The sequence below is a fragment of the Oryx dammah genome, unplaced genomic scaffold (genome assembly GCF_014754425.2).
Source record: "Oryx dammah isolate SB20612 unplaced genomic scaffold, SCBI_Odam_1.1 HiC_scaffold_15, whole genome shotgun sequence".
Taxonomy (NCBI): Eukaryota; Metazoa; Chordata; class Mammalia; order Artiodactyla; family Bovidae; genus Oryx; species Oryx dammah.
In genome coordinates this window covers 49,341,999-49,367,721 of record NW_024070199.1, presented here as the reverse complement: position 1 = coordinate 49,367,721, position 25,723 = coordinate 49,341,999, and the positions used below count along the sequence as shown (strand labels likewise).

At 55.4% G+C, this 25,723-nt stretch overlaps 4 protein-coding genes across 6 annotated transcripts in view; 2 read left to right on the top strand and 2 right to left on the bottom strand.

The window, feature by feature from the left end:
* The first annotated feature begins 117 nt into the window (after window positions 1–117).
* On the top strand, window positions 118–2,815 carry ODF3 (outer dense fiber of sperm tails 3). The gene is made up of 6 exons (XM_040255495.1): window positions 118–226; window positions 407–607; window positions 1,047–1,148; window positions 1,325–1,446; window positions 2,204–2,344; window positions 2,726–2,815. The coding sequence occupies exons 1-6, from the start codon at window positions 118–120 to the stop codon at window positions 2,813–2,815; spliced, it is 765 nt and encodes a 254-aa protein (XP_040111429.1).
* Window positions 2,816–5,429: 2,614 nt separating this feature from the next.
* Window positions 5,430–9,054, bottom strand: BET1L (Bet1 golgi vesicular membrane trafficking protein like). The gene is made up of 4 exons (XM_040255494.1): window positions 8,336–9,054; window positions 7,089–7,180; window positions 6,814–6,870; window positions 5,430–6,684 (listed from the first exon to the last, which is right to left on the bottom strand). The coding sequence occupies exons 1-4, from the start codon at window positions 8,352–8,354 to the stop codon at window positions 6,517–6,519; spliced, it is 336 nt and encodes a 111-aa protein (XP_040111428.1). The 5' UTR covers window positions 8,355–9,054; the 3' UTR covers window positions 5,430–6,516.
* Window positions 9,055–10,123: 1,069 nt separating this feature from the next.
* RIC8A (RIC8 guanine nucleotide exchange factor A) lies at window positions 10,124–15,466 on the top strand. 2 transcript variants are annotated; one of them, XM_040255490.1, is made up of 10 exons: window positions 10,124–10,305; window positions 10,600–10,647; window positions 10,733–11,323; window positions 11,801–11,892; window positions 12,367–12,517; window positions 13,290–13,385; window positions 13,471–13,615; window positions 13,689–13,833; window positions 14,232–14,351; window positions 14,755–15,466. In XM_040255490.1, exons 1-10 carry the CDS (start codon window positions 10,222–10,224, stop codon window positions 14,873–14,875), a joined length of 1,593 nt encoding a protein of 530 aa, XP_040111424.1. In that variant the 5' UTR covers window positions 10,124–10,221; the 3' UTR covers window positions 14,876–15,466. The 2 variants fall into 2 exon arrangements, with proteins under 2 accessions (XP_040111424.1, XP_040111423.1); XM_040255489.1 differs by having other exon boundaries at window positions 10,126–10,305; window positions 10,600–11,323.
* Window positions 15,467–16,132: 666 nt separating this feature from the next.
* Window positions 16,133–25,723, bottom strand: part of SIRT3 (sirtuin 3) — a 25,902-nt gene continuing 16,311 nt past the window's right edge. For both annotated transcript variants that reach the window (XM_040255491.1, XM_040255492.1), the window contains 3 exons: window positions 19,450–19,611; window positions 18,115–18,324; window positions 16,133–16,613 (listed from right to left, as the gene is read on the bottom strand). In XM_040255491.1, the coding sequence (XP_040111425.1) occupies window positions 16,590–16,613; window positions 18,115–18,324; window positions 19,450–19,611 (396 nt within the window). In that variant the 3' untranslated portion in view covers window positions 16,133–16,589. The remainder of the gene's footprint in view (window positions 16,614–18,114; window positions 18,325–19,449; window positions 19,612–25,723) is intronic.

Here is a 25,723-nt window from a genome sequence, read left to right as displayed (position 1 = left end):
TGAGGAGGGACCGCGCCTGCACTTCTGCCCGTCAGTGCGGGCAGAGGCAGTAATGGGGGTGGAGGGCCCAGGCCCTCCAGCACTCGGTCACCCTCCCATCCGTGGACAGAACCAGTCATGGCGGAGGAGGTATGGGTGGGCACCTGGAGGCCCCATCGTCCCCGGGGGCCCATCATGGCCCTCTACAGCAGCCCTGGACCCAAGTACCTGATTCCACCCACCACGGGTAAGCCCTTGGGACTCTGGGAGGGCGGAGCAGGGGAAGCAGAAGCCAGGTCTGGGGTGGGCCTGGGGTGGGCCTGGGCTCCTCTCTCACTCCCAGCCCATCAACTCCTCTAGGGTCAGTGGGGGGTTGGGGGGAAGCACAGGGTCTGGTTCCAGGCTGCTCAGAATCCCTGCCCCACAGGCTTTGTGAAGCACACGCCCACCAAGCTGCGTGCACCAGCCTACAGCTTCCGTGGGGCTCCCATGCTCCTGGCAGAGAACTGCTCCCCAGGGCCCCGCTACAGCGTGAACCCCAAGATCCTGAGGACGGGCAAGGACCTCGGCCCCGCCTACTCCATCCTGGGGCGCTACCACACAAAGACCACACTGACCCCCGGCCCTGGTGAGGGCCCCTGGCTCAGCCCCAGCCCTGCCCAAGCCTGCTGGTGGCCTCTGCAAACGTAGGGGCATGAGCGCGTGAGGGGTGCAGCCGTCCTCACCCTCTCAACCCACCTTCTCCTCACAACAGGGCAACATCAGGCCTAGTGGGGAGCTGGGACCCAGTGCAGCCTAACTCTGATTGAGGGTCTTTCTTGTCTGACTGAGTCACCGCACCAGACTCACATCAGACTCGCTCTCCAGGCCCCTCTCTAACTCCTGCAACCAGAGTTTTCAGACCGGACACCCCTTGCAAAACCACGGTTGCCTCTCACTGGGGCCCAGAGGCCCCACACCTGCCACGTTGGGGGTCCTCCTTGAGTTGACCAGCGCCAGGCATCTGTTTTGATCTGTAGGATCATCCTTACCCTCCAGCACCCACACTTTCCCCCCACCCATCCCAGGCGACTACTTTCCAGAGAAATCTACCAAGCACGTGTTCGACTCGGCGCCCAGCCACTCCATTTCTGCCCGAACCAAGACCTTCCGAGTGGACAGCACCCCAGGTCCGCAGCAGCCTCGGTGGCCCACGGCTGACTGGGTTGGGGGCCCTGGGTAGGGTGGGTGAGGGGGCCACCCTGACAGCTGGTCTCCTGGAGGTGGAAAGCCCAGGGAAGAAGCCAGTGGAGACTCGGGCACAGGGTTGTGTCCAGCCTGAGACTCGACGCTGGTGCCCCTGCAGGCCCCGCAGCCTACATGCTGCCCATGGTGATGGGTCCCCACACCGTCGGCAAGGCCTCCCAGCCCTCCTTCTCCATCAAGGGCCGCAGCAAGCTGGGCAGCTTCAGCGACGACCTGCACAAGGCAAGGGGCACAGCACTGCTTACCCCCTAGAGAGACGGCCCACCTGGTCCCTTCCCCTAGAACTCAGGGCCTACCGGCCTGACCCCCACCCTCCTGAAACTCCGAAGCTCTTCCTCCTCTGGGAGCTTGCCGCCTATCTGGCCCCACCCTCACTGGGCTACATTCCAGAGGTGAGGCGGGGCAGACGGTGGACAAGGATGAAAGAGGTTAAGACTTGGCCAGGAGGCTGACAGTGCTGAGGAGTGATGAAAGCAACGGGTGTGTGGGTGCTGCCTGAAAGGCGAGGAGAGCCTGAGACAGCGCAGCACGCAGGAAGAAGCTGAGCAGAGGAGAAAAACGAGCTGTGACGTATTTGGGGGAGGAGGGCTCTGGCTCCAGAAATAGCCAGCGCAAAGGCCCTAAGGTGCCTGGCATCACAGCACTGCCAATCTCACCAGCCCAGCCCATGGCCCTTGAGTCCCCAGTTGGGAAGGGGCCTTTCACACACACTCATGGGAGGGAAACTCTGGGGCTGCCACAGACTGGGGTGTCATCGCCACGGTGAGGCCGAAGAGAGGGTGACGTCCACACGGAGAAGGCCCACAGCGCTGGAGTGCCGTCCCACGGTATGGCCGTCATTTGCAGCCAGAGGAGGCCCCGGACACACAGACACACAGTGACTCGGGGCCTGAAACCCAGTGTCTGATGCCAGCCCCTGCCCTTGGGAGGCCCCACACACGGGCAGGCCGAGCCTGTCTGAGCCTCTTTCACCTTGCAGACCCCAGGTCCCGCGGCCTACCGCCAGACTGATGTCCAGGTGACTAAGTTCAAGGCTCCACAGTATACCATGGCTGCCCGGGTGGAGCCTCCAGGGGACAAGACCCTAAAGCCAGGACCAGGAGCCCACAGCCCTGAGAAGGTCTGGCAAGAGCACGGCCCAGACGGGTGGGGTGGGAGCAGGTAGGGGTGACATGGCCCAGACAGTGGTGCAGGGAAGGGTCTGCGAGCCGGCAAGGGTCATGGTGGCCGGGCACCCTGAGGGCTCACGCAGGCCAGCAACAGCCTTCTCCCCCGCTGGCAGCTTTGGTTCCCAGACCCCCAGACACAGGATGGCGAGTGCTGCCGAGCGCGCACCACACCTAGGCTCGGCAGTCACGCCTGGCAGAGTGGACTTCCTGCTGGTCACCTTGGCCCAGGGTTTCGTGGGTACAGCAAAACCAGTCAGCAGCCCCAGCCCATGAGGGCAGAGCCTGCAGGGTGGGGCAGCAGTGCCAGCCCCTTACAGCCTCTCCTCTCCCAGGTGACGATGACCAGGCCCTGCGCCCCTGTTGTCTCCTTTGGCATCAAACACTCTGACTACATGACGCCCCTGGTCGTGGATGTGGACTAGCCCCGGCTCCACCCCCCACCGCTGGAAGCCTCTGCACATCGCCGCACTACCAGATTCCCCAAGCTGAAGGCTGTGGGTGCCTCCTCCTCCAGCTGGGCTGCAGCCGGCCCGGCCCTGGAGGGCAGAGCATGCTTGTTTGGACAATTGCCGTCAGTTATTTTTTCTACGCGTTCCCATTTGCTACCCTTGTTTCTTGCTGTGCCCAGATATATAATAAAATCATGGATTCTACTAGCAATGGTCTCTCTTGGGGGAGGATCCAGCTCTTCCAGAAAGAGACCCCCATAGGCGATCACGCCATCCCACATCGGGTTCCAGGGCCTGGGGTCTGAGCTGAGAGGAGGGCTCATTCTGCCTCCAACCCTGCCCTCCACGTTCTGTTGTGTCCTCCAGACGGTTTCTCCCTGTGAGACCGACTCTTCCCTGCTGATATGGAGTCTGTGCCCCTCCCCTGGATTCTAGAATAGAGCCTGTGACCATCCTGAATAATCATGCTGTTGTTATTGACTTCTGAAGCCAGGCCACACAACATACAAAGGGTTTCTGCCTGGACACCCCCCTTCTCTTTGCTCATCCTCCCATCAGCCACCACATTGTGAGTGAGCTCAACACACAGCAAGGCAGTGAAGCCAGGTGGGCCCTCAGCTCACATTCTGCAATCACCTGCAGATTTGTGTTGAGCTTGCAGGGGGTGGTAGTGCCAGCCTGTGTCTCCAAAAGACTGTAACTAACACCCTAGAGCAGAGAGAACCGTCTCTGTCTCAAACACAAGTAGTCCCCATGAGACACAGTCCCCTGCGACGACACCTGAAGGTGATCTGTTACGCATCAAGTCCAGGAAGCACAGCAGGATGTGGACAGGGAAGGGGTGTCTGAGCGGGGATGAAGGGAGGTGTTTCTAGAGGGCACCCTGGAGTCCAAGGCCACCCTTGAGGAATGAATCTGATCTTCACCCCAGCCCTGAGCAGGCAGCCCTGTTGCACCTGTGCCGGCAGCTGTACAAAGGACAGGACAACTGCTGACCCTCGCTGAGCTGTGACCGTGTCGGGCTACTTGTTCTAAGTGCTCACATAGAGTCCCCCAATCCTGAAGCAGTAATGCTATCATCTTCCCATGAGTCACAGGAACCTGGGCAAACAAAGGCCCAGGAGCAGGAACTGTCAAGCCCACATCTGCTTGCCCAGGGGGATGAGCGAGCAGCAGAATCAAGACCACCAGTGCCTGTGGCCAGCTTGTAGACCAGGGTCAGTTCCAGACAAACCTTTCTGAAGCCCCCGCCCAGAAATGGAAACACCAAAGGCCACGTTTACTTTGATACTGTTTATTTCAAGTTTTTCTTGCTAAATGCCTTGTCTTTGACTTAAGGGTTAGAGCCTGGCTATTTGTCCGCACCTGACTCCAAAGGTCCTCAAGTCCTTCTCTGCTTTATAGTCTCGGGGACCAACGGCAGCAAACCCCTCATCCACAAGACTAGGTGCTCAGTGTACAGGGCTGAGGAGGAGGGTGAAGGCCCCACCGGAAACCCTCCTGACACAGCACAGCAGCGCGCCATGCCCGCTTCAGGAGTTCATCTAAGACGATGAGAAACAAATACCCAGACCCCAAACAGCTGGAAAGGCTACGAAGAGTCACAGAGATGGAGAAGCAGGGAGGCACAGATGGCAACCTGAGGGAAAACACACAGCAGAGATGGCGAAGTCCTCCTCAAAGAAGGGACTCCACTGGCAGCTCAGTTGGTGAAGAGCCTGCCTGCAGTGCAGGCGACCTGGGTTCGTTCCCTGGGATGGGGATTCCCTGGAGAAGGGAAAGGCCGCCCACTCCAGTGTTCTTCCTTGGAGAATTCCATGAACTAGTCCATGGGGTCACACACAGTCGGACACGACTGAGCAACTTTCACCTTCCTCAGAAAAGACCACTCTGAAACATGAACTCCAAATTCCTGGTCTGCTTTGGAGCAGGGCAGCTGTGGAGGGCTGCCCTGGCTGAGCCACTTTCTCAGGAAGCGAGGTTAGCAGGCCCAGAAAAGGCAGGGGCCGTGGAGTTCAGGTCTGGGGGAATCTGCCGTGCGTGCAGTGACCAGACGGAGACACTCCATGGGCAGCAGCTTTGAGCCTGGTGACCAGTGGCCAAGTCCTGTGACTAGGTTCACCGCGAGAGGGCAGAGGGCGAAGCCAAAGCCGTGGTACACAGAAGAATGGGGGTCAAGGCACGGCCACAGGGGCCTGTGGAGGGATGTCAAGGAGGACAGAGAAATACCCGAGCCCAGGAACACAAGCGAGCCAACCTTACTGTGTGAGCAGCACGCACTGGAGAGATGGTGACCGTCAGGCAGGGCACTCAGGAGGCCAAGGGCCCAGCCAAGTGCAGTGGAGAGAAAAGGGCTCCATGGCAAACGTCTGAGGAGAGGCCAGGCCTGCTGGGCAGGGAACAAGGGAGAGGAAGAGGGGTGGCAGGGCCAGAAGGCAAGGTCCGCGTGGCCAGAGGAGAGAGCAAGGTGGCAAGAGGAGCCGACACCCCACACGGGGCGCGAGTGTGCGGGCAGCTGGACAGTCAGAGTGAGCAGCGTAACCAAGAAGATGGGAACATGAACCAGGAAAGACACAGAGCCAACGACTTCTGACAAGTGTTTTTATGGGAAGACAAGGACACCGGGGACTCACAGTGAGGTACAAAGAAGCCACTGGTGTGGCTGGGCCTGTTAGTTCAGTTCATAGGAGCAGGGGACTGACCAAGTGGACACTGAGGACCCAGGGAGAGGAGGGCAGACATTGCAGGGTTAGGGTTAGCTTAGTGGAAACTGCCCACAAACCCTCAAAAAGTGACCTATAGGTCCCAAGAAAAGTCATTATCCAGAACCCTCCTGCGTACACCAACAAAAGCCCCGCCTCACACCTTGCCTGACTCTAAGTGTCAGATGGACGTGTCTCTAGAGATCTAGTCTCCTGGAAGCAGACCTCTGGTGCTGGGTAGATCCTGAATCCCATGAAAACATTAGTTTCTGCTCCTGGATACACGGCTGGGAAACTGCCAGGACCTGGACCCCAACTCTTCAGCCAACGCTGCAGTTCCTTCCTCCATCCACATCCCCCTGCCCATCCTTGAGGGTCTGGTTTCAGCCGTGGGACTGGAGGGCAGGAAGAGGCCACTCAGCAGGATCTTTGAATCTCTCTGGGTCATGGACAACCAGCAGCCCTGGCCAGAGAAACTGCAATCTCCGGGCTGAGGACACTCAGTTGGAGGTGACAGCAATGATTTGAGCTTCACAGCCACAACCCCTTCCTGTGTCAGCTCCAGGCAACTCAAACATCAGACACAGCCTCATCCAGACCAAGACCACGTGAAGAAGCCTTGAGACACTCAGAACCTTGAGGGCCGAGGGAAGGACTGGTGCTCACAGGTGGCCGTGTCCAGGATTCCCAGATGCTCTGCTCGGACCCAACACTGCTGGGGCTTCTGGAGCCCAAGGCGGCAGAGGGAGCTGGGCCTGGGCTGCCCCACAGGGACAGGGCCCTTGCGCACAAAGAGCCAGCTAACACGCGCTCACTGGGTCAGAGGCTGCCAACCACGCAGAAAAAGCACTCCTGAGCCGCGACCCTCATTTCAAAGGAGTATTTTGTAAACAAGTTCTCTGGAGCCCAAAACACCAGACAGAGGAAGAGCCGGGTTGCCCCAGGCACCCACAGAAGCCAGCTCCCATTGGCTCACGTCCTTGCCCTCGACAGGAGGTAGGAGAGGATGAAGAAGGCCACAATCAGGCCCACAGCCATACCACAAAGAAGCTTCCGGTTGTCTCGCCCAGATCGCGCCATTGTGGAAAACCGCTTCACACTCCCTGTGAGTAGACCCGTCATACTTGTGAAATCTGAGTCCTGAGGGAGAAATTCCAACATTGTCACAAAGGGACAGCAACTCCGCAACAAACATACACAGATGGGGGCTGCAAAGCAGATGGTGGGGAGCTGAGCTGACCGTGACACTTGCAAACCGCAGGCCCTTACCATGCCGTCCAGGTACCGGTTCTGGTCCTCCGCATCCCTATCGATGTCCAGAGCCAGCTGGTCAGGACACAGAGGGGGCAGGGTCAGACCAGGACAAACAAGTGAACAGCACAGCAATCAGAAGATCCAAATGCCACCTGGGCCTCACACGGATGAGTATGCCACGGGTGGGACAAGGAGAATGGAACTACCTGAAACCCATCCAGGTCTTTACCGCCCTCTGATCCCCCCTCCAGGGTGCCAGGTGGAGGCAAAAGGAGAGGACCACCACTGACCGATTTGAGCCTGGTGACCTTGGAGGCCAAGCTGTCAGCCATCCGCTTGTTTTCTCGGTCTAGAATCTCCTCCACAGCACCAGGGCTCTGAGCTGTGAGGAGAGAGAGAGGCTGAAAGCATGAATCCTCTCATTAACATCCCCGTGACCCCTGTACCTCAGCCCTTTGTGGCCTCCGGACTCCAATCCCATCTGGCCCAGTCAAGCATCTAAGGGGACCGGGCCTCTGTGTGTCTGCTGAGCAGGCCCCACCCTCACCCAGGATCCAACTTTCACACATGAGACGGACTGTATAAACAACAGTGTGTGTGAGCACATGTCCTGTGCCTGTATCCAGGCTGGGATGGGTGGGCGGGCACCTCCAAAGGGCTCAGTTCAAACAGTACTTTCAGACGTTCTGTGACAGAACTTGTACCATCCCTCTGCAGATGTCACTAGCAAGGTACACAGAACCTGTTCTCAAAATAAACCCCAATGAGCTCTGGTAAAGACTTTGGAAAGACTAACAGGGCTTGAGACTGATCCCACACAGGGTCTTGTGTGTCACCCAGAGCCTGGTACCCGCTGAGAACTGGCCCGTGACAGGCGCTGGGCCTGGTGATTCAGAATTACCATTCTATCAGGTTGGTGAGAACTGTTTCCCACAAAGTTCGGAGTGCATATTTGCCTCGGGCCAGATGCCTCAAGGAGACTCATCAAAAACGGGCACAGTCTAGGAACCATGGATATTTACAAACCCCCAAATAAGAGGTGTAAAGGTCCTACCAACCGATTGTACCCTTAATTCCTTAGAAGTCACAAGAGCCCAGCGAAACAAGCATCAGCATCCCACTTCGCAGGTGAAAATAGACTCCCAGAAGGCAAGTGGGGTACTAGGCATGCTTGGGCCCTCCTATCACGCGCAGCTCTCACTCCGAGGGGGTGTAGCCTCCGGGACCCGTCGACCAGGAGACCCGGCCGAGGTCCTGTGCAGAGTCATCTCCCAGGGACGAAACGGGTGGGGACTGCGGGCATCCGGACCCCGCAGTTTCACGCAGCAGCTGGGCAGGAGCGCCCAAACGGACCCAGCGACTCATCCACAGCGCGGCGGGCTGCACCCTGGCCGCCCTGCCCAAACTACGCCCGCCCGCAGTGTTTTCCCAACAACGCCACCTAGTGCCGCGGAGAAAGGCGAAGGCGGTTCCTAAGAGCAGCGGAGTCGGCCGCGGCGAGCCCCGTAGCCATCCGCCTCCGCCCTTCTGCGCTCACCCCGAGCCCAGTCCGCCATCGCGTCCAGCTCCGACCCCAGGGTCCGTCACCGCTCGATTACAGCCTCCTCGGACGTGGCGCAGTCGCCGGAAGGGGCTTCCGGCCCCACCCCTTCCGCCTCGGGCCCCCCCCACTTCCGGCCGCGATCTGGCCGACAGACTCGGCGGTGGGAAGAGGAAGGATCTGACGTTTCTTCCGTCGTTTGACTTGGGGATGGGGCTGGCGCTTGCTCTCGGGACTCCTGGATGATCTGTGGTTTTAGAGGCAACTCTGGTGCCCACAGACACCCCAGCAGCCATTCCCGCCTAAGGCGGTGTCAGGGTCCTAGCTGGGAAGAGCACACGGGCCTTTCCCGGGCCAAAGAGGCTCCTCGCCGCGACCCCGCCGGGGTTGAGGCCCGGAGCGAACTCGGTGGGAAGCCCGGTTCCAGTTACTGCCGGCAGGACAAACTGGAGATCAGTGCCTGGAACGAGCGAGCGGTGCAGAAGTCTCAGGGGTGAAGCCCTCCGAAGAAAACAAGGAACCAGGAAGAGGGGTGGGAGCGTGAGCGGAGTGGGTACGGGAGGAGCCAGTGCTTTTTGACCTTGCACGCGGTGCTGACAAGGGGCCTGACAAAGTAGATGCTTAACAAAGCCTTCTTGCCCGGTGGATGGATTATATTTATAAGTTACCCACCCATCGTAATGGAGCAATTGCTGTGTCATTTACTCGACAATCCACTGAACTGGGAACTTTTATCGTCTCCGCTTTTCAAAAAAGGAAACAGCCCAAGCAGACCAGCAGGTGTGCCTGCTTACACAGCAAGGAAGTCACCGCACACAGACTTCGTCTTCATCCTGACCTCCCCCCCCACCCCCAGTTTCTCTTTTCTCTCAGCTCCAACAGTGATGTTTCTCTCTCCCATCACGGCCATTCCCACCCTTGCACTGGCCACTCCTGCCTTGCAGAACCTTCCTTCGGAGCCTTTCCTGGCTCACTCCTTAGGCTCCGGTCTCAGCAAAAACTGGCACTTCAGATCTCCTTGCAGCCCATCAAGCCCCTTTTTTAATTCAATCACAGCACTATAGCTGCCTAACGTCGTCTTGTTTGCCCGTTTTAGTCTTCACATCTGGCACATAAGCGCCAAGAAGGCAGGGACCTGTGGGTTCTATTCACCCGCATCCCGGCTCCTCGCGTGCAGTAGGCACTCAAACATCTGTTTAGAAACCAAGTGGTCCGGAGGTTGTAAACTCCTTTCCACCTCGACTTTTCCCTGGACGTTTCATTCGTTCTGTGCCTCGAGAGCGGGGTTGGTGTGCGTGTGATGGAGGGGTGCGGGGCTGAGGCCCTCTCCTGTCAGGAATCCTAGCCCAAGGAGTGAGGCTCACCGCTCGGTTCAGGGCGATTCCGGCCCACAGGTCGGACGATCACCGACCCGGAGTTTAAGGCCAAAGCTGACTCGGCAGCAAAGCCTTCAAGTTCTATCCAGCTGTTCTAGGCCCCGTCCCTTTAAGGCGCCACACAGCCCATAGAGCTCGGCGCCCGCGGGGTCCCGGCTTCCCCCACGCGCAGCCCAGGCCACACCCTGTGGCGCCGCGCACGCCCCGTCCCGGCCTCCCACGCGCGCAGCCCAGGCCCCGCTCCTTTAAGGCTCCGCGCAACCCGGAGAGCTCGGCGCCCGCCCCGTCCCGGCCTCCCCTGCGCGCAGCCCAGGCCCCGCCCCGCGGCGCCGCGCACGCCCCGTCCCGGCCTCCCCCGCGCTCAGCCCAGACCCCGCCCCGCGGCGCCGCGCAAGCCCCGTCCCGGCCTCCCCCGCGCGCCGAGCCTGGGCGGGGCGGGCAGACGCTGGCCCGGAATCGCGAAGCCGGGAGCCTCCGGTCTTCCTGGCATCGGGTCCTGGAGGTGCCATGGAGCCCCGGGCAGTTGCGGATGCCTTGGAGACGGGGGAGGAGGACGTGGTTATGGAAGCTTTGCGCGCGTACAACCGGGAGGTGAGCGGGAGTTGTAGACTTGGGAGGTGCAGAGAGGAGGTGGGGCCGGGTGGGGCCCGCGCGCGTGGCCGGCAGGAGGGGCGGCGAGAGCGGTGAGCGTGGCAAGGGGCTGAGGGTGGAAGGGAGAACGATGGGGAGGAGCACCGACTCTCTGAGGAGTTGCGAGGGTGCTGGGGTGTGGGGCTGGGGCGCCATTTGTTCATAGAGGTGCCTTCGGCCTCAGGCCCCCATCCGCGGAACCCGGGTTCTGACGCGGTAGGCCTGTGCCTTCTGAGCCTCTAGGTTTCTTTGCAGAACTCCCAGAGTTTCACGTTCGATGATGCGCAACAGGAGGATAGGAAGGTGGGTGCTCCCCGGAGGTAGAGGGGCAGGACCGGGTGGCCCAGGTAGGAGGACCTGGTGGAACGGCTCTTCTCCCTGCCCACAGAGACTGGCGGAGCTGCTTGTCTCGGTCCTGGAGCAGGGCCTGCCGCCCTCCCGCCGCGTTATCTGGCTGCAGAGCATCCGCATCTTGTCCAGGGACCGCAGCTGCCTGGACTCCTTCACCAGTCGCCGGAGCCTGCAGGCTCTTGCCTGCTATGCTGGCATCTCCGCCTCCCAGGGGTCGGTTCCTGAGCCGCTGAACATGGATGTTGTACTCGAGTCCCTTAAGTGCCTGTGCAACCTCGTGTTAAGCAGCCCCGTGGCACAGGTCCTGGCGGCAGAGGCGGGGCTAGTGGTGAGGCTTGCAGAGCGTGTAGGACTGTGCCGCCAGAGCAGCTTCCCGCACGACGTCCAGTTCTTTGACTTGCGTCTTCTGTTCTTGCTAACTGCACTCCGCACCGACGTGCGCCAGCAGCTGTTTCAGGAGCTGCAGGGAGTGCGCCTGCTGACCAGGGCGCTGGAGCTGACGTTGGGGATGACTGAGGGCGAGAGGCACCCTGAGCTCCTGCCTCCCCAGGAGACTGAGCGAGCCATGGAGATCCTCAAAGTGCTCTTCAACATCACCTTCGACTCCATCAAGAGGGAGGTGGATGAGGTGAGGGCGGACCTCAACCTGTGGGTGGAGTTTAACAACTTGGACATTTCCTGCCCATGCTTCTGTGCTGGGTTCCTTCGAATTGCTGGATTCGGTGTGCTTAGGCAGTCGAGAGAAGCAGGGAACACCTATCTTGGACAGGTCTCAGGGAAGTTTTCTGAGGGAGTTGGAGAGCATAACTGGCTCTTGCAGCCTGGCTGGAGGGCTGTGTGGTGTGCAGGGGAGGCTGTGAGACTCTTCATGGTGAGACTGAGGGAGGCTAAAGCACAGAGCAGCTGTGTGCCGAGGGGATCTATTGATTTTCTTAACCGAGAGTTCTCTCGAGGTCTCCTGGGAAAGGACAAGCACAGGGTGTGCAGTAGAGAAGCGTAGTTGGTGCCTGTGGTCTTGCAGGGGCGTGCAGAAGGTAGACTCTCAATTGGCAGCAGTGGGGGCCAGGGGGCGCTCTCTCACAGGAGCTCCTGTCTGTTTGGTCAGGAAGACACTGCTCTATACCGGCACTTGGGGACCCTCCTGCGGCACTGTGTGATGGTTGCTGCTGCTGGAGACCGCACAGAGGAGTTGCACGGGTGAGGGGGGTGCCCGTCATGCGGGGGGCGGGGGGGGGAGGAATGGGGGTGGTTTGCTCACAGGTCTCTGTGGTGGTTCCTAGCCTTAGAGAGTCTTCATCCTTCTGCGTGGGATCAGACCAAAGTATGTTTCTGGGGCACTCCAGCACTTACGGTCTAGGATCGGAGTGTGAGTCCAAGGCAGGACGGTGCCAGGGGGCCTTGGGTAGGGGCAGCGGGCACTGTGGTATCGATAGGGTGGTATGCTTCCTCACTTCCCTTCTTGGTGGTCTGTGCCTAGGCCGGTTCTCAGTTTTAGCTGTGTCGCCTCAACCTAGATACGTGGTGGGCTGGGCATTTGCAGGAAGCAGTGCTCTTAGCTCTGGTGCCTGGTTCTGCTGCTTGGGCCCCAGACGCTGGTTCATGGCGTTTATGGTCCAAGCAGCTGGCGGCAGGGGCTTGTACTTACCAAGTGCCCCTTCCATCTGGCCCCAGCCACGCAGTGAACCTCCTGGGGAACTTGCCTGTCAAGTGTCTGGACATTCTCCTCACCCTGGAGCCACACGAAGGTTCCTTGGAGTTCCTAGGAGTGAACATGGATGTGATTCGTGTCCTCCTCAGCTTCATGGAGAAGCGTCTTCATCAGGTGGGCAGGGGACTGCTGTGGCTTTGGCCCAGGTTTTCCCAGCTACTGTGGTCACTGGTTTTGCTGTCCACACTGGTGAGGGGAGATAACTCCCCAGTGTGATTCAGGCAGTTCCTCCAACTTCATGGTCAAGCCAGACCTTCCTCCCTGAGAAGTATGTGGAAACAACTTTTCAGAATCTGGCAGAGTACTCATTTTTTAGATCTCTTTGTGAATCCTCTTGAGGAGGCCTGAGAAGCCCCCCACCCCTCCCCGCTTGAAGTGCCACCACGCTCCCCATCCCTCTCTGTGCCCCTGGACCCAGAGTGTCCCTCTGCACGAGCAGCCCTCCAGATGAGCATCAGCTGTGCCGTGGTTTCGCTCGGAGGACCCACAGGCGCTTGAGAGCCAGCGGCCCCCCGCTCCCTGCAGCTGCACCATGGGATGCTGACCAGCCTTCACTCTGACCGGCTTCTCTGGGGGTTTGCCAGCGTCGTGCAGGCTGGAGCGTGGCAGGCCTAAGATTCAGTGCTTTGGGAGTGGTCTTGTGTGCTGGTGGTTGACGACTTTAAACAGGCTGTTTTCCACGCCTCTCATTTAAAGGTGGGGAAATTCTGAGTTAGGGTCTGTGCCTGTTCTTTTTGAAGCTCATACAGACACCCACGGCTCGCTCTTGGTCCCTCAGCTGGGGCCACTTCCCAAGTGCCTCCCACCAGGATCATCTGGGGCAGGTGCCTGGCCCCCTGGCCTTGAGTCAGGGGGGCCCAGTCCGGTGACCGAGGCTCCTCTGCAGACACACAGGCTGAAGGAGAGTGTGGCCCCTGTGCTGAGCGTGCTGACGGAGTGTGCCCGCCTGCACCGCCCCGCCAGGAAGTTCCTGAAGGCCCAGGTATGGAGTAGACGGGCTGTGGCTGGGCCCTGGTTGGAGACCCTGGTCCTTCCGGGCCCAGGCTGAGAGACAGCGGCCTCCTCAGGTGCTGCCCCCGCTGCGGGACGTGAGGACCCGGCCTGAGGTGGGGGAGCTGTTGCGGAACAAGCTCGTTCGCCTCATGACGCACCTGGACACTGACGTGAAGAGGGTGGCAGCCGAGTTCCTGTTTGTCCTCTGCTCTGAGAGCGGTGAGTGGGGGGCCTGCCCCCGCCTGCCCCTCCCCAGCTACGCTTCCACACTGATTTTTGCCCTGCCCTTCAGTGCCCCGGTTCATCAAGTACACGGGCTATGGAAATGCCGCCGGCCTCCTGGCTGCTAGGGGCCTCATGGCAGGGGGCCGGCCTGAGGGCCAGTACTCAGAGGACGAAGACACAGACACGGACGAGTACAAGGAAGCCAAGGGCAGGTGTGTGCTGAGACTCTTACTCGACACCCCTATCCCTGTTACCACACCCACTTGAACCTGCAGGGTGGATGGGATAAGGGTGACCGATGGGTGAACCCTTACAGAATCAGGCCTCTGCTTTTAAGGGCATCTTCTGACACCAGGGTGTTCCATTGAGAACACAGGGTGAAGAGGTCTGACGAATGCGGGGGGCCGTGTGGTCCAGGCAGCAGGAGCTGGTGACCTGCTGCTCCTGGAAGGAGGTCCTTCTGCAGTTGCTTTGCCTTCCCTGCACCCAAGAGAGTGAATTTCTCGCCATTCCAAACCCAGGCAGGAAGATGGGAACTCCACCCACCCCACGCAGCCCTCCCATCCTGGAGTCACTAATGCATTCCCCACACCTCTCTCTTGTGAAACAGCATAAACCCAGTGACTGGAAGGGTCGAGGAGAAGCCTCCCAACCCCATGGAGGGCATGACAGAGGAGCAGAAGGAACACGAGGCCATGAAGCTGGTGAACATGTTTGACAAGCTTTCCAGGTGCGTGGCGTGGCACGGAGGGCCTGGGCCGGGACAGAGGAGGACGACCCATGCCCCATCGTGCGAGCCGAGGAGGTGGGATCAGAGTGGGACGTAGGTTCTGGCAAGACTGCGTTACTGGTGTTGGAAATCCTGTCTTGGAGAAAGTTCTCTAGCAAAAGAAGGCTAGGACTGAGGTAAGTATCGTGTTCATTTTTCAACTGATGAAGACTGAGGCCCAGAGACAGTAAGAGACTGCCTAAGTCTCAAAGTTTAGGTAGCAGCGAGGATCTGGGCCTGACTGGGATAGTTCCCCTCCAGGCTTCCCCAGGCCACAGGAGCAGCTTGGGGGAGCACACAGCAGGGGGACCCCTGCGCCGCCTGCCAGGCCCCCTTTCCCATCCCCACCACCTTCTCCCCACAGGCACAGGGTCATCCAGCCCATGGGGATGAGTCCCCGGGGCCAGCTCACATCCCTGCAGGACGCCATGTGCGAGACCATGGAGGGGCAGCTCTCCTCGGACCCTGACTCGGACCCTGACTGAGAATGGACGCTCTGCTGCTCCCCTTCAGAACCGGTGCTGCTTCCAGAGGTGTCCTTGGGGCCAGGACGTGGGGAAGCTACGCCTCTCCCTCCAGCTTGGAGGTCCCTTTCTCTTTACTTCCAGAGCTCTATTCATGGTTTGCCTTTGGTCCGTTTTCCTCTCTGCAGGACTGCGAGGCTCTTGTCCTGCTAGAACTCTGGGAACCCAGGCTTTGTTTCTGTAAATGAATTGGTTTCTTTGGTGTGCCTGAGAGCAGGGTTTAACTGAAGGCAGAGGTGCACATGCATTTGGGAGGGTGGGACTGAGCGTGGGAACAGGCAGACGGGCAGGAGCGCAGCCGGCATGCTGGCCCAGAGCTGGTGCTGAGCAAGTACCGCATTTCACAGGGCAAAGAACCTGCTGGAACTTTATATGCTAATGCCAGAAACACACTTCTGATCTGCTGTTTTTGTCCCCACTGAATGCAGAGCTGGTAGCCTCTTGTATTTTTTGTCCTGGCTCAGTGCCCAAGTTATCAGTGGCTCTGAGAACCTCAGTCCTCCCTGTTGGCTTAGATCATAAAATATATGAAGGGAAATGTCTCTCCTGAAACCATAAGTCTAAATTTCGGTCGTGTACCACAGAGCTTCATGAAAACGTCTTTTTGAAATTGAGTCCCAGGCAAGAATGTGTGTATGTGAATATATGTGCAGAATATAAAGTAAAGGCACGTTAAGTAGAAGTAGAATTATGTCTTTCTTAAAATCCAGCACTTTTCCTGGATGACCACTCATGTATTAGGCCACCAGGTCTCCTGGGCAGTTTGTCAGTGAAATCTGCTCCAGGGGGCTCTAGCCTAGGGATCCAATGGGGAGATAAGACTCCAAGAAGGAGGGAGCACTGAGGGGCAGGAGCTGTGCCTGGGGGCAGCCCCAGACAGGGCCTACGCCAAAGCAGGAAGATCCCAGTAGGTTCTGCCCAGACAGCAGTGTGGCTGTTAACAAGTGAGCAATGCCTTCTGTCTTAGAGGTTAATTCACGCAGCATTAATGGGAAAAGGCCTGGTTGCGGGGGGAGGCTGCTAGAATGGTCTGAAACACATGAGTTTCTGGGGTTGATGTGAAAGGCATCAGGGAAAAGGGTGTGTTAGGTGCTCTGAAGGGCCTGTGGGTGAATTCAGGGACAAATGTTCTCGGTCCTCAGGCAGTAGAGGAGAAACACCCACACCTCGAAGTTTCCCCATGCCTGTCCCATTTAGGTGACAAAAATGAAGGGATGTCCAGTTTCTATATTAAAATTTATTTCATGCCAGAAAAGGAGGACAGACTAAAGCCTACTAAAGAGGCCAGGGTGTTGGAAGACTCCCAGGAGGTGGCTGGGGCTGCTCACCCCAGTGGACAGATGTTGACCCTGCCCTTCAGATGGATCCCAACTTGGGGTTCTAGGCAGTCTGAGTTCAAGAGATTCACCGTCAGAAGAAAGCTTTTGACATTAAGAGCTTCAGCAGAGTGAAGAGTTAAACAACAAAGTCAGCCCAGGCAGCGCCTTCACATCTGTGACGAGTGACCCTGAGTGCACAGGGTTTACCACCCAGGAAGACATTCCAGGGGCAGCCTCGGGTTGCGTGTTCTGGTTCAGCGTTAATTGGTAAATGTGCCCGAGCTATTCTTCAGGCAGAAGTCTTCATCAGAAATGGGCAGTGACTCCCAAGTAACCTCTGGTGTGAGAGGCATTCCTCACAGTCTGTCCCAGCCATCAAACTGGAACACAAAGAGGAAACTGGTTACTGAGAACACACGACACGTGTGAGGGCCTGGAATCAAAGTTTCATAAAATGGAAGCTGTTCTGTCTGCAAATGCTATTTAACCAAGTTAAGACGACGCCAAGCAGGTCTGGGCAAAACTGGGTGGCTAAAAGGGCTTTGCTTAAGTAACCAATGTAGACATACTGGGGCTCACACGCTCAAGAACACTGGCTATTTGGAAAGGTGACCCAACTTTCACTTCCACTCACCCCTTAGTGTTTACTCTTGGGCAGTAACTCTTTTAAAATAAACCCTAAAATTTTAACACACTACACACATTTCTCTGGAACTAGAAAATGGCTCAGGTCAAATCGCATAGGACTAATTCCAAAAGCCCATAGCGGCTACTTGAGTTGTGCTTATATGAAAGCAGGAAGTCAGTCCCTAGGTAAGGAAAGGCTCCTGTGTAAGCTGCCAAGGGGGCATGACCGAGGCCGCTACTCCCCTGGGAGTGCGGCATCTGCTGCTGTCCCTCTGGAGATGCAAAGTGGAAGCGGCGTGTTAGCTGCACTTCCACTAGGTGATACAGCCATGTGACAGGCATGATGGTCTTTATTTCCTCCAGTGAACTGAGAAATGACACCAGCCTTCAGCTTATCCCTAAGAGCCAGACTCTGGATTGAAGGGCACTGATGTCTAACTCCATGAAAACAATGTAACTGCAAGTTCTCATAGCCTTAAAAAGCCTCATATTCTCACTTTGGTCCAAACTGGTAAGAAAATAGCCAATAGCCAAAGGCTGGGGGGCTTTTGCCAGTGGAGATGAAAGGAAAGGGCTGACCCATGGCGCTAAAGCCCTAAGGCAGGCACAGCCAAAGGCAGGAAGGTTCCCCAAGACGAGAACAGGAGCATTCTGGTGACGTCCACTCTGGGCAGTGTTACACCTGGCTGTAATCGTAAACAATCCTCTTGAGAGACAGACTTCAGACGTTTAATGCTGCCCCCTGTAGAAAATAACCCCTCACATGAAGGCTATACATGCTAACTGATTCTCGTGGGAAACTTCACTTGGAGGAGGTTTGATACCTCGAGCAATGAAGGCTCTGGCTTTCTACCGCCAGTAGATAAGTCAGTGGCACTGTCCTAAAAGCATCATCCCATACTGGTTCAGAGAACTTGAGAACCACATTCTAGCCTGAAGCTGTGTGGGGCTCCTTCATTTTAGGGTACAAAGAGCTGAAGTGTGATGATTGTAGAAAGACAGCCCCGTGGGCCTGGACCCTCATCTGCCACTCAGAGCAAGCACAAGTGGCAGTTTCTTCATGTCTAAATGCCGGGAATAAGAATCACTGCACCTCATCAGTAAGCACACAGACGGCCCGGACAGCGCCTGGTGCAGAGTTAACAGCAGTGTTACCTGTTACTGTTACAGTGTTGGCCCAACAGAGCTCCGCTCAAGGTCAACCAGACCCTGGAGCAGGAGAGACCCCTCCTGTGACTCTGCAGCAGGCCGTACCTTTCCAGTTTCCCTCTGGATGAGGTCCTGGATGTCATCTGTCCAGCCGAGAAGCTCCACCAGCCTTTTCACACCATGGACCACATCCCCCAGCTGGACCACGTCCCTGCCCCGAGGATTCCTAGCCAAGGACCCCACCAAGTCCCGGTTGATGAGCAGTCGGGGCACTGAGCTCCGCACGGCATCGGACAAGCTGGCAAAAGGTTCCACCTGAAAAATTGCCCAAACGTGAGGAGCAGGGTGCGCACTTTCCCAGGCCCTCAGGACCTTTGTGCCACAGTCCCTGAGGCCCTGGAGGTGCAGCCTGACCAAGGCCAGACCTTGGATATGGAGAAAACCCAGCACCGCTTCAGTTCCTCAGTAGCGCTCCCGCTGCTTGGTCTCAGCCCTTGCGTCCCCCTCCCCGAGCCTCCCTCTCATCCACGCCCCTGTCTCTTCTGCCTCTCCTGGCTCCGGCAGGTCTCCCTGCTGAAGTTCATCCGCGCATCTCACCTGCCCTCCCCATCCACTCAGCAGTGACGTGAGAGCCCCTCTATCTGTCCTGCTCCGAGGGCCAGTGCCCGACCCCTCAGAGGGACGGCCACTGAGGGGCTCCCGATGCTACAACGGAAAACATACACAGCTCGGGGTCTCTGGCTGGCTGGAGGCCTGGGCACAGGTCTTTCTGGCTCCTCTGCCCCGGGGTGCCTGAATCCAGTCAGGCACAGTGCCTTCAGGGTCTCATCACAGCCTTTAGAAGCTTCCCGAACGTCCAGTCCAGATGCATCTCCCAAGCACCTCAAAACGCATGTGCAGAACTGAATTCGGCAACTCCCATCCAGACGCCTCAGCAAAGGCCCTGACCTCCCACAGGAGAGACAGACACCTCCCTCCTCAGTCCTCGAAGAGATGCCAGGCTCTAAGTCCAGCCCTCCTCCCCTCTGCCATCTCTCACAGTCCCCAAGGCTGACTCTGCTCAGCCTCCTGGATATGTGCTCAATTCATCCAGTTCCCAGATCTCTCTGATCTCAAGGATGACCAGATACACCCCTGGTTTCACTGCTTCTACAGAAAATCGGTGTCTGTGATAGATGCGACCTTGGAAGCCTGCTCCTCCCTGACCCCTTGGCCCTCACGCGTCGTGCCCACCCGTACTCTGGACACCTTCCTTCCCCCCCGTCCTCCCATGCAGACTGCCGCTCTCTCGGCCTGGAACACCACTGCTTCCTCACATGATGAATCCACTCATATTCCAAAGGTAGGGCCCCAGAGTGTCCCACCAGCCCTCACTTCCTCTGCCTTGTCTCGCTAGCCTCCTCCCCACACATCTGTGCACCATTAGGCCTGCTGACAAACCTCCAGGGAGGTCCCAAGGATGAGCAGCAGGTCTGCCATGGGGAAGTCAGCCAGATGCAGCAGGAACCTAGCAGGCAGCGGCTCCCCGAAGAACACGATGTCAGGCTTCGTGACGCCAGAGCAGATGGGGCAGCGGGGGACCCTGTCCACCATCACGTCGGCCTGGGTGACACGGAGAGAGTGGTCCAAGGGAGCCATACGGCACACTTGAAAAGGCAAAGCCAACTTCTTACTGAGAAAGCGTCAAACAGTCCCAACAGCTGAGACAGAAGCACAGTGAAGCCCCTGTGTGTGAAGAACCCAGCTTCAGCAGTTACTAACGCTCTGCCAGCTTTATTTCATATAGCCCCCAGAATCTGGGGAGGTGGCAGGATTTGAAAGCAGATCTGGGATACGACATAACATCTACACACTGACCACTATGCTCTGCGCCCTGCAGGAATGCTTGTCAGAGACGCTCAGCTGGTGAGGAAGCCCAGCTGACCCTCACACAACACGGGCCGGGGCGACAATCCTTTGCACAACTGAAATCTGCACAAAATTTAGGTTAAGCCCTCGGTACACATGGTTCGTCCATATCTGTGGTTCTGTATCTGTGATTCAATCAGCTGTGGATCATAGAGTCCCAGAGTTCACAGTTATTTTCTTAAAAATCCACGTATGAGTGGACCCTCACAGTTCAAACCCACGTTCAAAGTCCACTGTACTAATTAGATAGTCCTCAGCAGTACTCTGTAGGCATCTGGCTTACAACAGGTGTTATTCAATGAAAACAACAGTATAAATTTGTCCCTGATTTTAGCTGAAGTGATCCTGACATGACCTTAGCCCTGAAGACATTCAGGTCAGCTTGAACTCACTGGCTGGAGTTTTGACTCCCAACACCCCACAGACCTCCTGCTTACAGGCCAAGGTGAAGCAGATGTGAGTCGTCATATCCTGCTACACTTGCTCAGATCATGAACTCCTTATTGCCAAATTCAGACTGAAATTGAAGAAAGCAGGGAAAACCACTAGACCATTCACGTATGACCTAAATCAAATCCCTTATGACTATACAGTGGAAGTGAGAAATAGATTTAAGGGCCTAGATCTGATAGATAGAGTACCTGATGAATTATGGAATGAGGTTCATGACATTGTACAAGAGACAGGGATCAAGACCATCCCCATGGAAAAGAAATGCAAAAAAGCAAAATGGCTGTCTGGGGAGGCCTTACAAATAGCTGTGAAAAGAAGAGAAGCGAAAAGCAAAGGAGAAAAGGAAAGATATAAGCATCTGAATGCAGAGTTCCAAAGAATAGCAAGAAGAGATAAGAAAGCCTTCCTCAGTGATCAGTGCAAAGAAATGGAAAACAACAGAATGGGAAAGACTAGAGATCTCTTCAAGAAAATTAGAGATACCAAGGGCACATTTCATGCAAAGATGGGCTCGATAAAGGACAGAAATGGTATGGACCTAACAGAAGCAGAAGATATTAAGAAATGATGGCAAGAATACAAGAAGGATCTTCACGACCCGGATAATCACGATGGTGTGATCACTCATCTAGAGCCAGACATCCTGGAATGTGAAGTCAAGTGGACCTTAGAAAGCACCACTAGGAACAAAGCTAGTGGAGGTGATGGAATTCCAGTTGAGCTGTTTCAAATCCTGAAAGATGATGCTGTGAAAGTCCTGCACTCAATATGCCAGCAAATTTGGAAAACTCAGCAGTGGCCACAAGACTGGAAAAGGTCGGTTTTCATTCCAATCCCAAAGAAAGGCAATGCCAAAGAATGCTCCAACTACCACACAATTGCACTCATCTCACACGCTAGTAAAGTAATGCTCAAAACTCTCCAAGCCAGGCTTCAGCAATACGTGAACCGTGAACTTCCTGATGTCCAAGCTGGTTTTCAAAAAGGCAGAGGAAACAGAGATCAAGTTGCCAACATCCGCTGGATCATGGAAAAAGCAAGAGAGTTCCAGAAAAACATCTATTTCTGCTTTATTGACTATGCCAAAGCCTTTGACTGTGTGGATCACAATAAACTGTGGAAATTTCTGAAAGAGATGGGAATACCAGACCACCTAACCTGCCTCTGGAGAAATCTGTATGCAGGCCAGGAAGCAACAGTTAGAACTGGACATGGAACAACAGACTGGTTCCAAATAGGAAAAGGAGTACATCAAGGCTGTATATTGTCACCCTGCTTATTTAACTTATATGCAGAGTACATCATGAGAAACGCTGGGCTGGAAGAAGCACACGCTGGAATCAAGATTGCCGGGAGAAATATCAATAACCTCAGATATGCAGATGACACCACCTTTATAGCAGAAAGTGAAGAGGAACTAAAAAGCCTCTTGATGAAAGTGAAAAAGAAGAGTGAAAAAGTTGGCTTAAAGCTCAACATTCAGAAAATGAAGATCATGGCATCCAGTCCCATCACTCCATGGGAAATTGATGGAGAAACAGTGGAAACAGTGTCAGACTTTATTTTGGGGGGCTCCAAAATCACTGCAGAGGGTTACTGCAGCCATGAAATTAAAAGATGCTTACTCCTTGGAAGGAAAGTGATGACCAACCTAGATAGCATATTCAAAAGCAGAGACATTACTTTGCCAACAAAAGTCCGTCTAGTCAAGGCTATGGTTTTTCCTGTGGTCATGTATGGATGTGAGAGTTGGACTGTGAAGAAGGCTGAGCGCTGAAGAATTGACGCTTTTGAACTGTGGTGTTGGAGAAGACTCTTGAGAGTCCCTTGGACTGCAAGGAGATCCAACCAGTCCATTCTGAAGGAGATCAGCCCTGGGATTTCTTTGGAAGGAAAGATGCTAAAGCTGAAACTCCAGTACTTTGGTCACGTCATGCAAAGAGTTGACTCATTGGAAAAGACTCTGATGCTGGGAGGGGTGGGGGGCAGGAGGAGAGGGGGACGACCGAGGATGAGACGGCTGGATGGCATCACGGACTCGATGGACGTGAGTCTGAGTGAACTCCAGGAGTTGGTGATGGACGGGGAGGCCTGGCATGCTGCGATTCATGGGGTCGCAAACAGTCAGACACGACTGAACGACTGAACTGAAATGAACACTTGTTCATGCTTGGGCTAGACATCAGAAGAGGACACGGAGGGAAAAGACACTTGCCTTATAAGGTAAACCTTTGCCGCTAATGCATATTTGTTTTTGCAGGCTGAACCCAGTAAGGAGCAGCAGAAACGACAGACAAAAGAAACGGGCTATTCAGAGACTTTAGATCTTAGCAGATCCAGATAAAACCTGTATTGTGCTTAAATTTTTTGAAGGACAGGTTTGGAATACTTGTTGGAGATAAAAAGCTATACAAAGTATTGCAGTGGATTTGGAAAGGAACCAGATAGGACTTGAAGTAATAAAAAGTAGAGTACTGAAAATTAAAGCTCAGTGAAGGGGCTTTATCCTCTATGGAAGAACAATGTATCAATACACTAGAAAGTAGATCAGGAGGAAGACTCAGAATGCAGCACCCAGGGGAACAAGACAGGATGTAGAGAAGAGTGGCCAAGGCTTCTGGGCAGAGCGTGAGGCAACCGCAGAGGTGTTTAACCCAGGGTCCAAAGAGGGAACACAAGGTCCACAGGCATGGGGCAGCCACTGTCCAAAGGAATCACCATGACTGAGGGCTTGGGTTTTTTTAAGCAAAAATCAAAAAGATATCAAACTACAGATTCGGGAAGCTCTACAAAAGTCCACAGGGTCACAGAGGGTCAGACACGACTGAGGGACTGCACAGCAGCCGCACAGAGACAAAGCGCAGCCACGGGCACGGCTCCAAGGACAGAAGCTTCAGGTCATCAGAAAGCAGCGAAAGGTGACCCTACAGTTTACGCAGAAAGCAAGAGACTCGGACCAGCCAATACGATCACTGAAAGAGAAATGCGGTAAAGCAGACCTCCCTCATTAACACGAGAAACTCCTCCTCTGTGAAAGACAACGGCAAGAGGGTGAGAGAAGTCGCAGACTAGGAGAGAACGCTTGCAGAAGGCAAATCTGATAATGCAAAGAATTCTTAAAGCTCACAGTAAGAAAACAGGCATTTAAAAATGGGCCCAAGACCCCACCAGAGAAGAAACAGATGGCAAATGAGTATAAGACACAAGTTCCATGGTATATGCTGCTGCTGCTGCTGCTGCTGCTAAGTCGCTTCAGTCGTGTCCAACTCTGTGCGACCCCATAGACGGCAGCCCACCAGGCTCCCCCGTCCCTGGGATTCTCCAGGCAAGAACACTGGAGTGGGTTGCCATTTCCTTCTCCAAAGCATAAAAGTGACACGTGAAAATGAAGTCGCTCAGTCGTGTCCAACTCTTAGAGACCCCATGGAAGGCAGCCGACCAGGCTCCTCCGCCCAAGGGATTCTCCAGGCAAGAGGACTGGAGTAGGGTGCTATTGCCTCCTGTTATGTGTCACTAGGAAACTGCAAATTAAAACAATGAGATACCAGTATCCACCTACAAGAACGGCCAAAACGAACACCAAGTGGTGTTGATGCAACAGGAACTCACATTCCCTGTGGCTAGAAATGCAAAATGGGGCGGCCTCTCTGAAGACAAAGATGAGGTGCAGTCTCCCCATGGGGCCAGCAGGCATACTCCCCGGTACTCACCCAGAGGGGCTGAAAGCACACCCACAGGAAACCTGCATATGGATGTTTGTAACAACTTTACTCATAATTACCAAAACCTGGAAGCAACCAAGGTATCCTTCAGTAGGTGATAAACAGACTGTGTCCTATCCAGACACTGGAATATTCAGTTCAGTCCAGTCACTCAGTCGTGTCCAACTCTTTGCGACCCCATGAATCACAGCACGCCAGGCCTCCCTGTCTATCACCAGCTCCCGGAGTCTACCCAAACCCATGTCCATCGAGTCCGTGATGCCATCCAGCCATCTCATCCTCTGTCATCCCCTTCTCCTTCTGCCCCCAATCCTTCCCAGCATTAGGGTCTTTCCAATGAGTCAACTCTTTACATGAGGTGGCCAAAGTATTGGAGTTTCAGCTTCAGCATCAGTCCTTCCAATGAACACCCAAGACTGATCTCCTTTAGGATGGACTGGTTGGATCTCCTTGCAGTCCAAGGGGCTCTCAAGAGTCTTCTCCAACACCACAGTTCAAAACCATCAATTGTTGGGCACTCAGCTTTCTTGACCGTCCAACTCTAACATCCATACATGACTACTGGAAAAACCATAGCCTTGACTAGATGGACGTTTGTTGGCAAAGTAACATCTCTGCTTTTAAATATGCTGTCTAGGTTGGTCATAACTTTCCTTCCAAGGAGGAAGCATCTTTTAATTTCATGGCTGCAGTCACCATCTGCAGTGATTTTGGAGCCCCCAAAATAAAGTCTGACACTGTTTCAACTGTTTCCCCATCTATTTCTCATGCAGTGATGGGACCAGATGCCATGATCTTCGTTTTCTGAATCTTGAGCTTTAACCCAACTTTTTCAACTCCGCCTCAAAAAAAAAAAATAAACAGCTATCAGGCCATCGAAAGACATGGAGGAACCTTAAATACATAATACTAAGTGAAAGAAGTCAGTGAGAAAGGCCGCTTAGTGTATTACTCCAACTCTATGACATTCTGGAAAAGGCAAAATTATGATCACCAACGTACACGGAACGCTGACACACTGACAGAGGAACGGATAGAGACGGTGTGGCACAGACACCACTCGGAACATCACGCGACCGTCAAGAAACAGCAGTGACGTCTGCGGCAGCACGGACGCACCCAGAGACTGCCCCACGAGGTCAGACAAGCATCACAGGCGTCACGCGTCCATGGGGTCCGACTGCTTACATGATACAAATGACTCATTCGCAAAACAGAAGAGACTCACAGGTTTCAGAAACAAACTGATAGTCACCAAAGAGGAACTGTGGTAGGGAGGACTCAATCAGGAGTTTAGCATATACACACTAGTAAACATAAAATGTCCAACAGGGAACCAACAGGGACCTAGTCCCTAGCACAGGGCACTCAGTGCTCTATCAGAACCTATATGGGAAAAGAGTCTGAGAGAGGGTCCACACGCGCGCGCTGAGCCACTCTGCTGCACGCTGGAGACTAAGACAGCACTGGCACACTAGCTCTCCATACGCTCACACACTAGCACTAAGTAGGCTCACACACCAGCACACCGATGCTAAACCCGGCACAGCGGTGGCGCACGAGCGCTACATACGCTCACACACCAGCACACTAACACTGAGCCCAACACAGCACGCACACACTAGGACTAC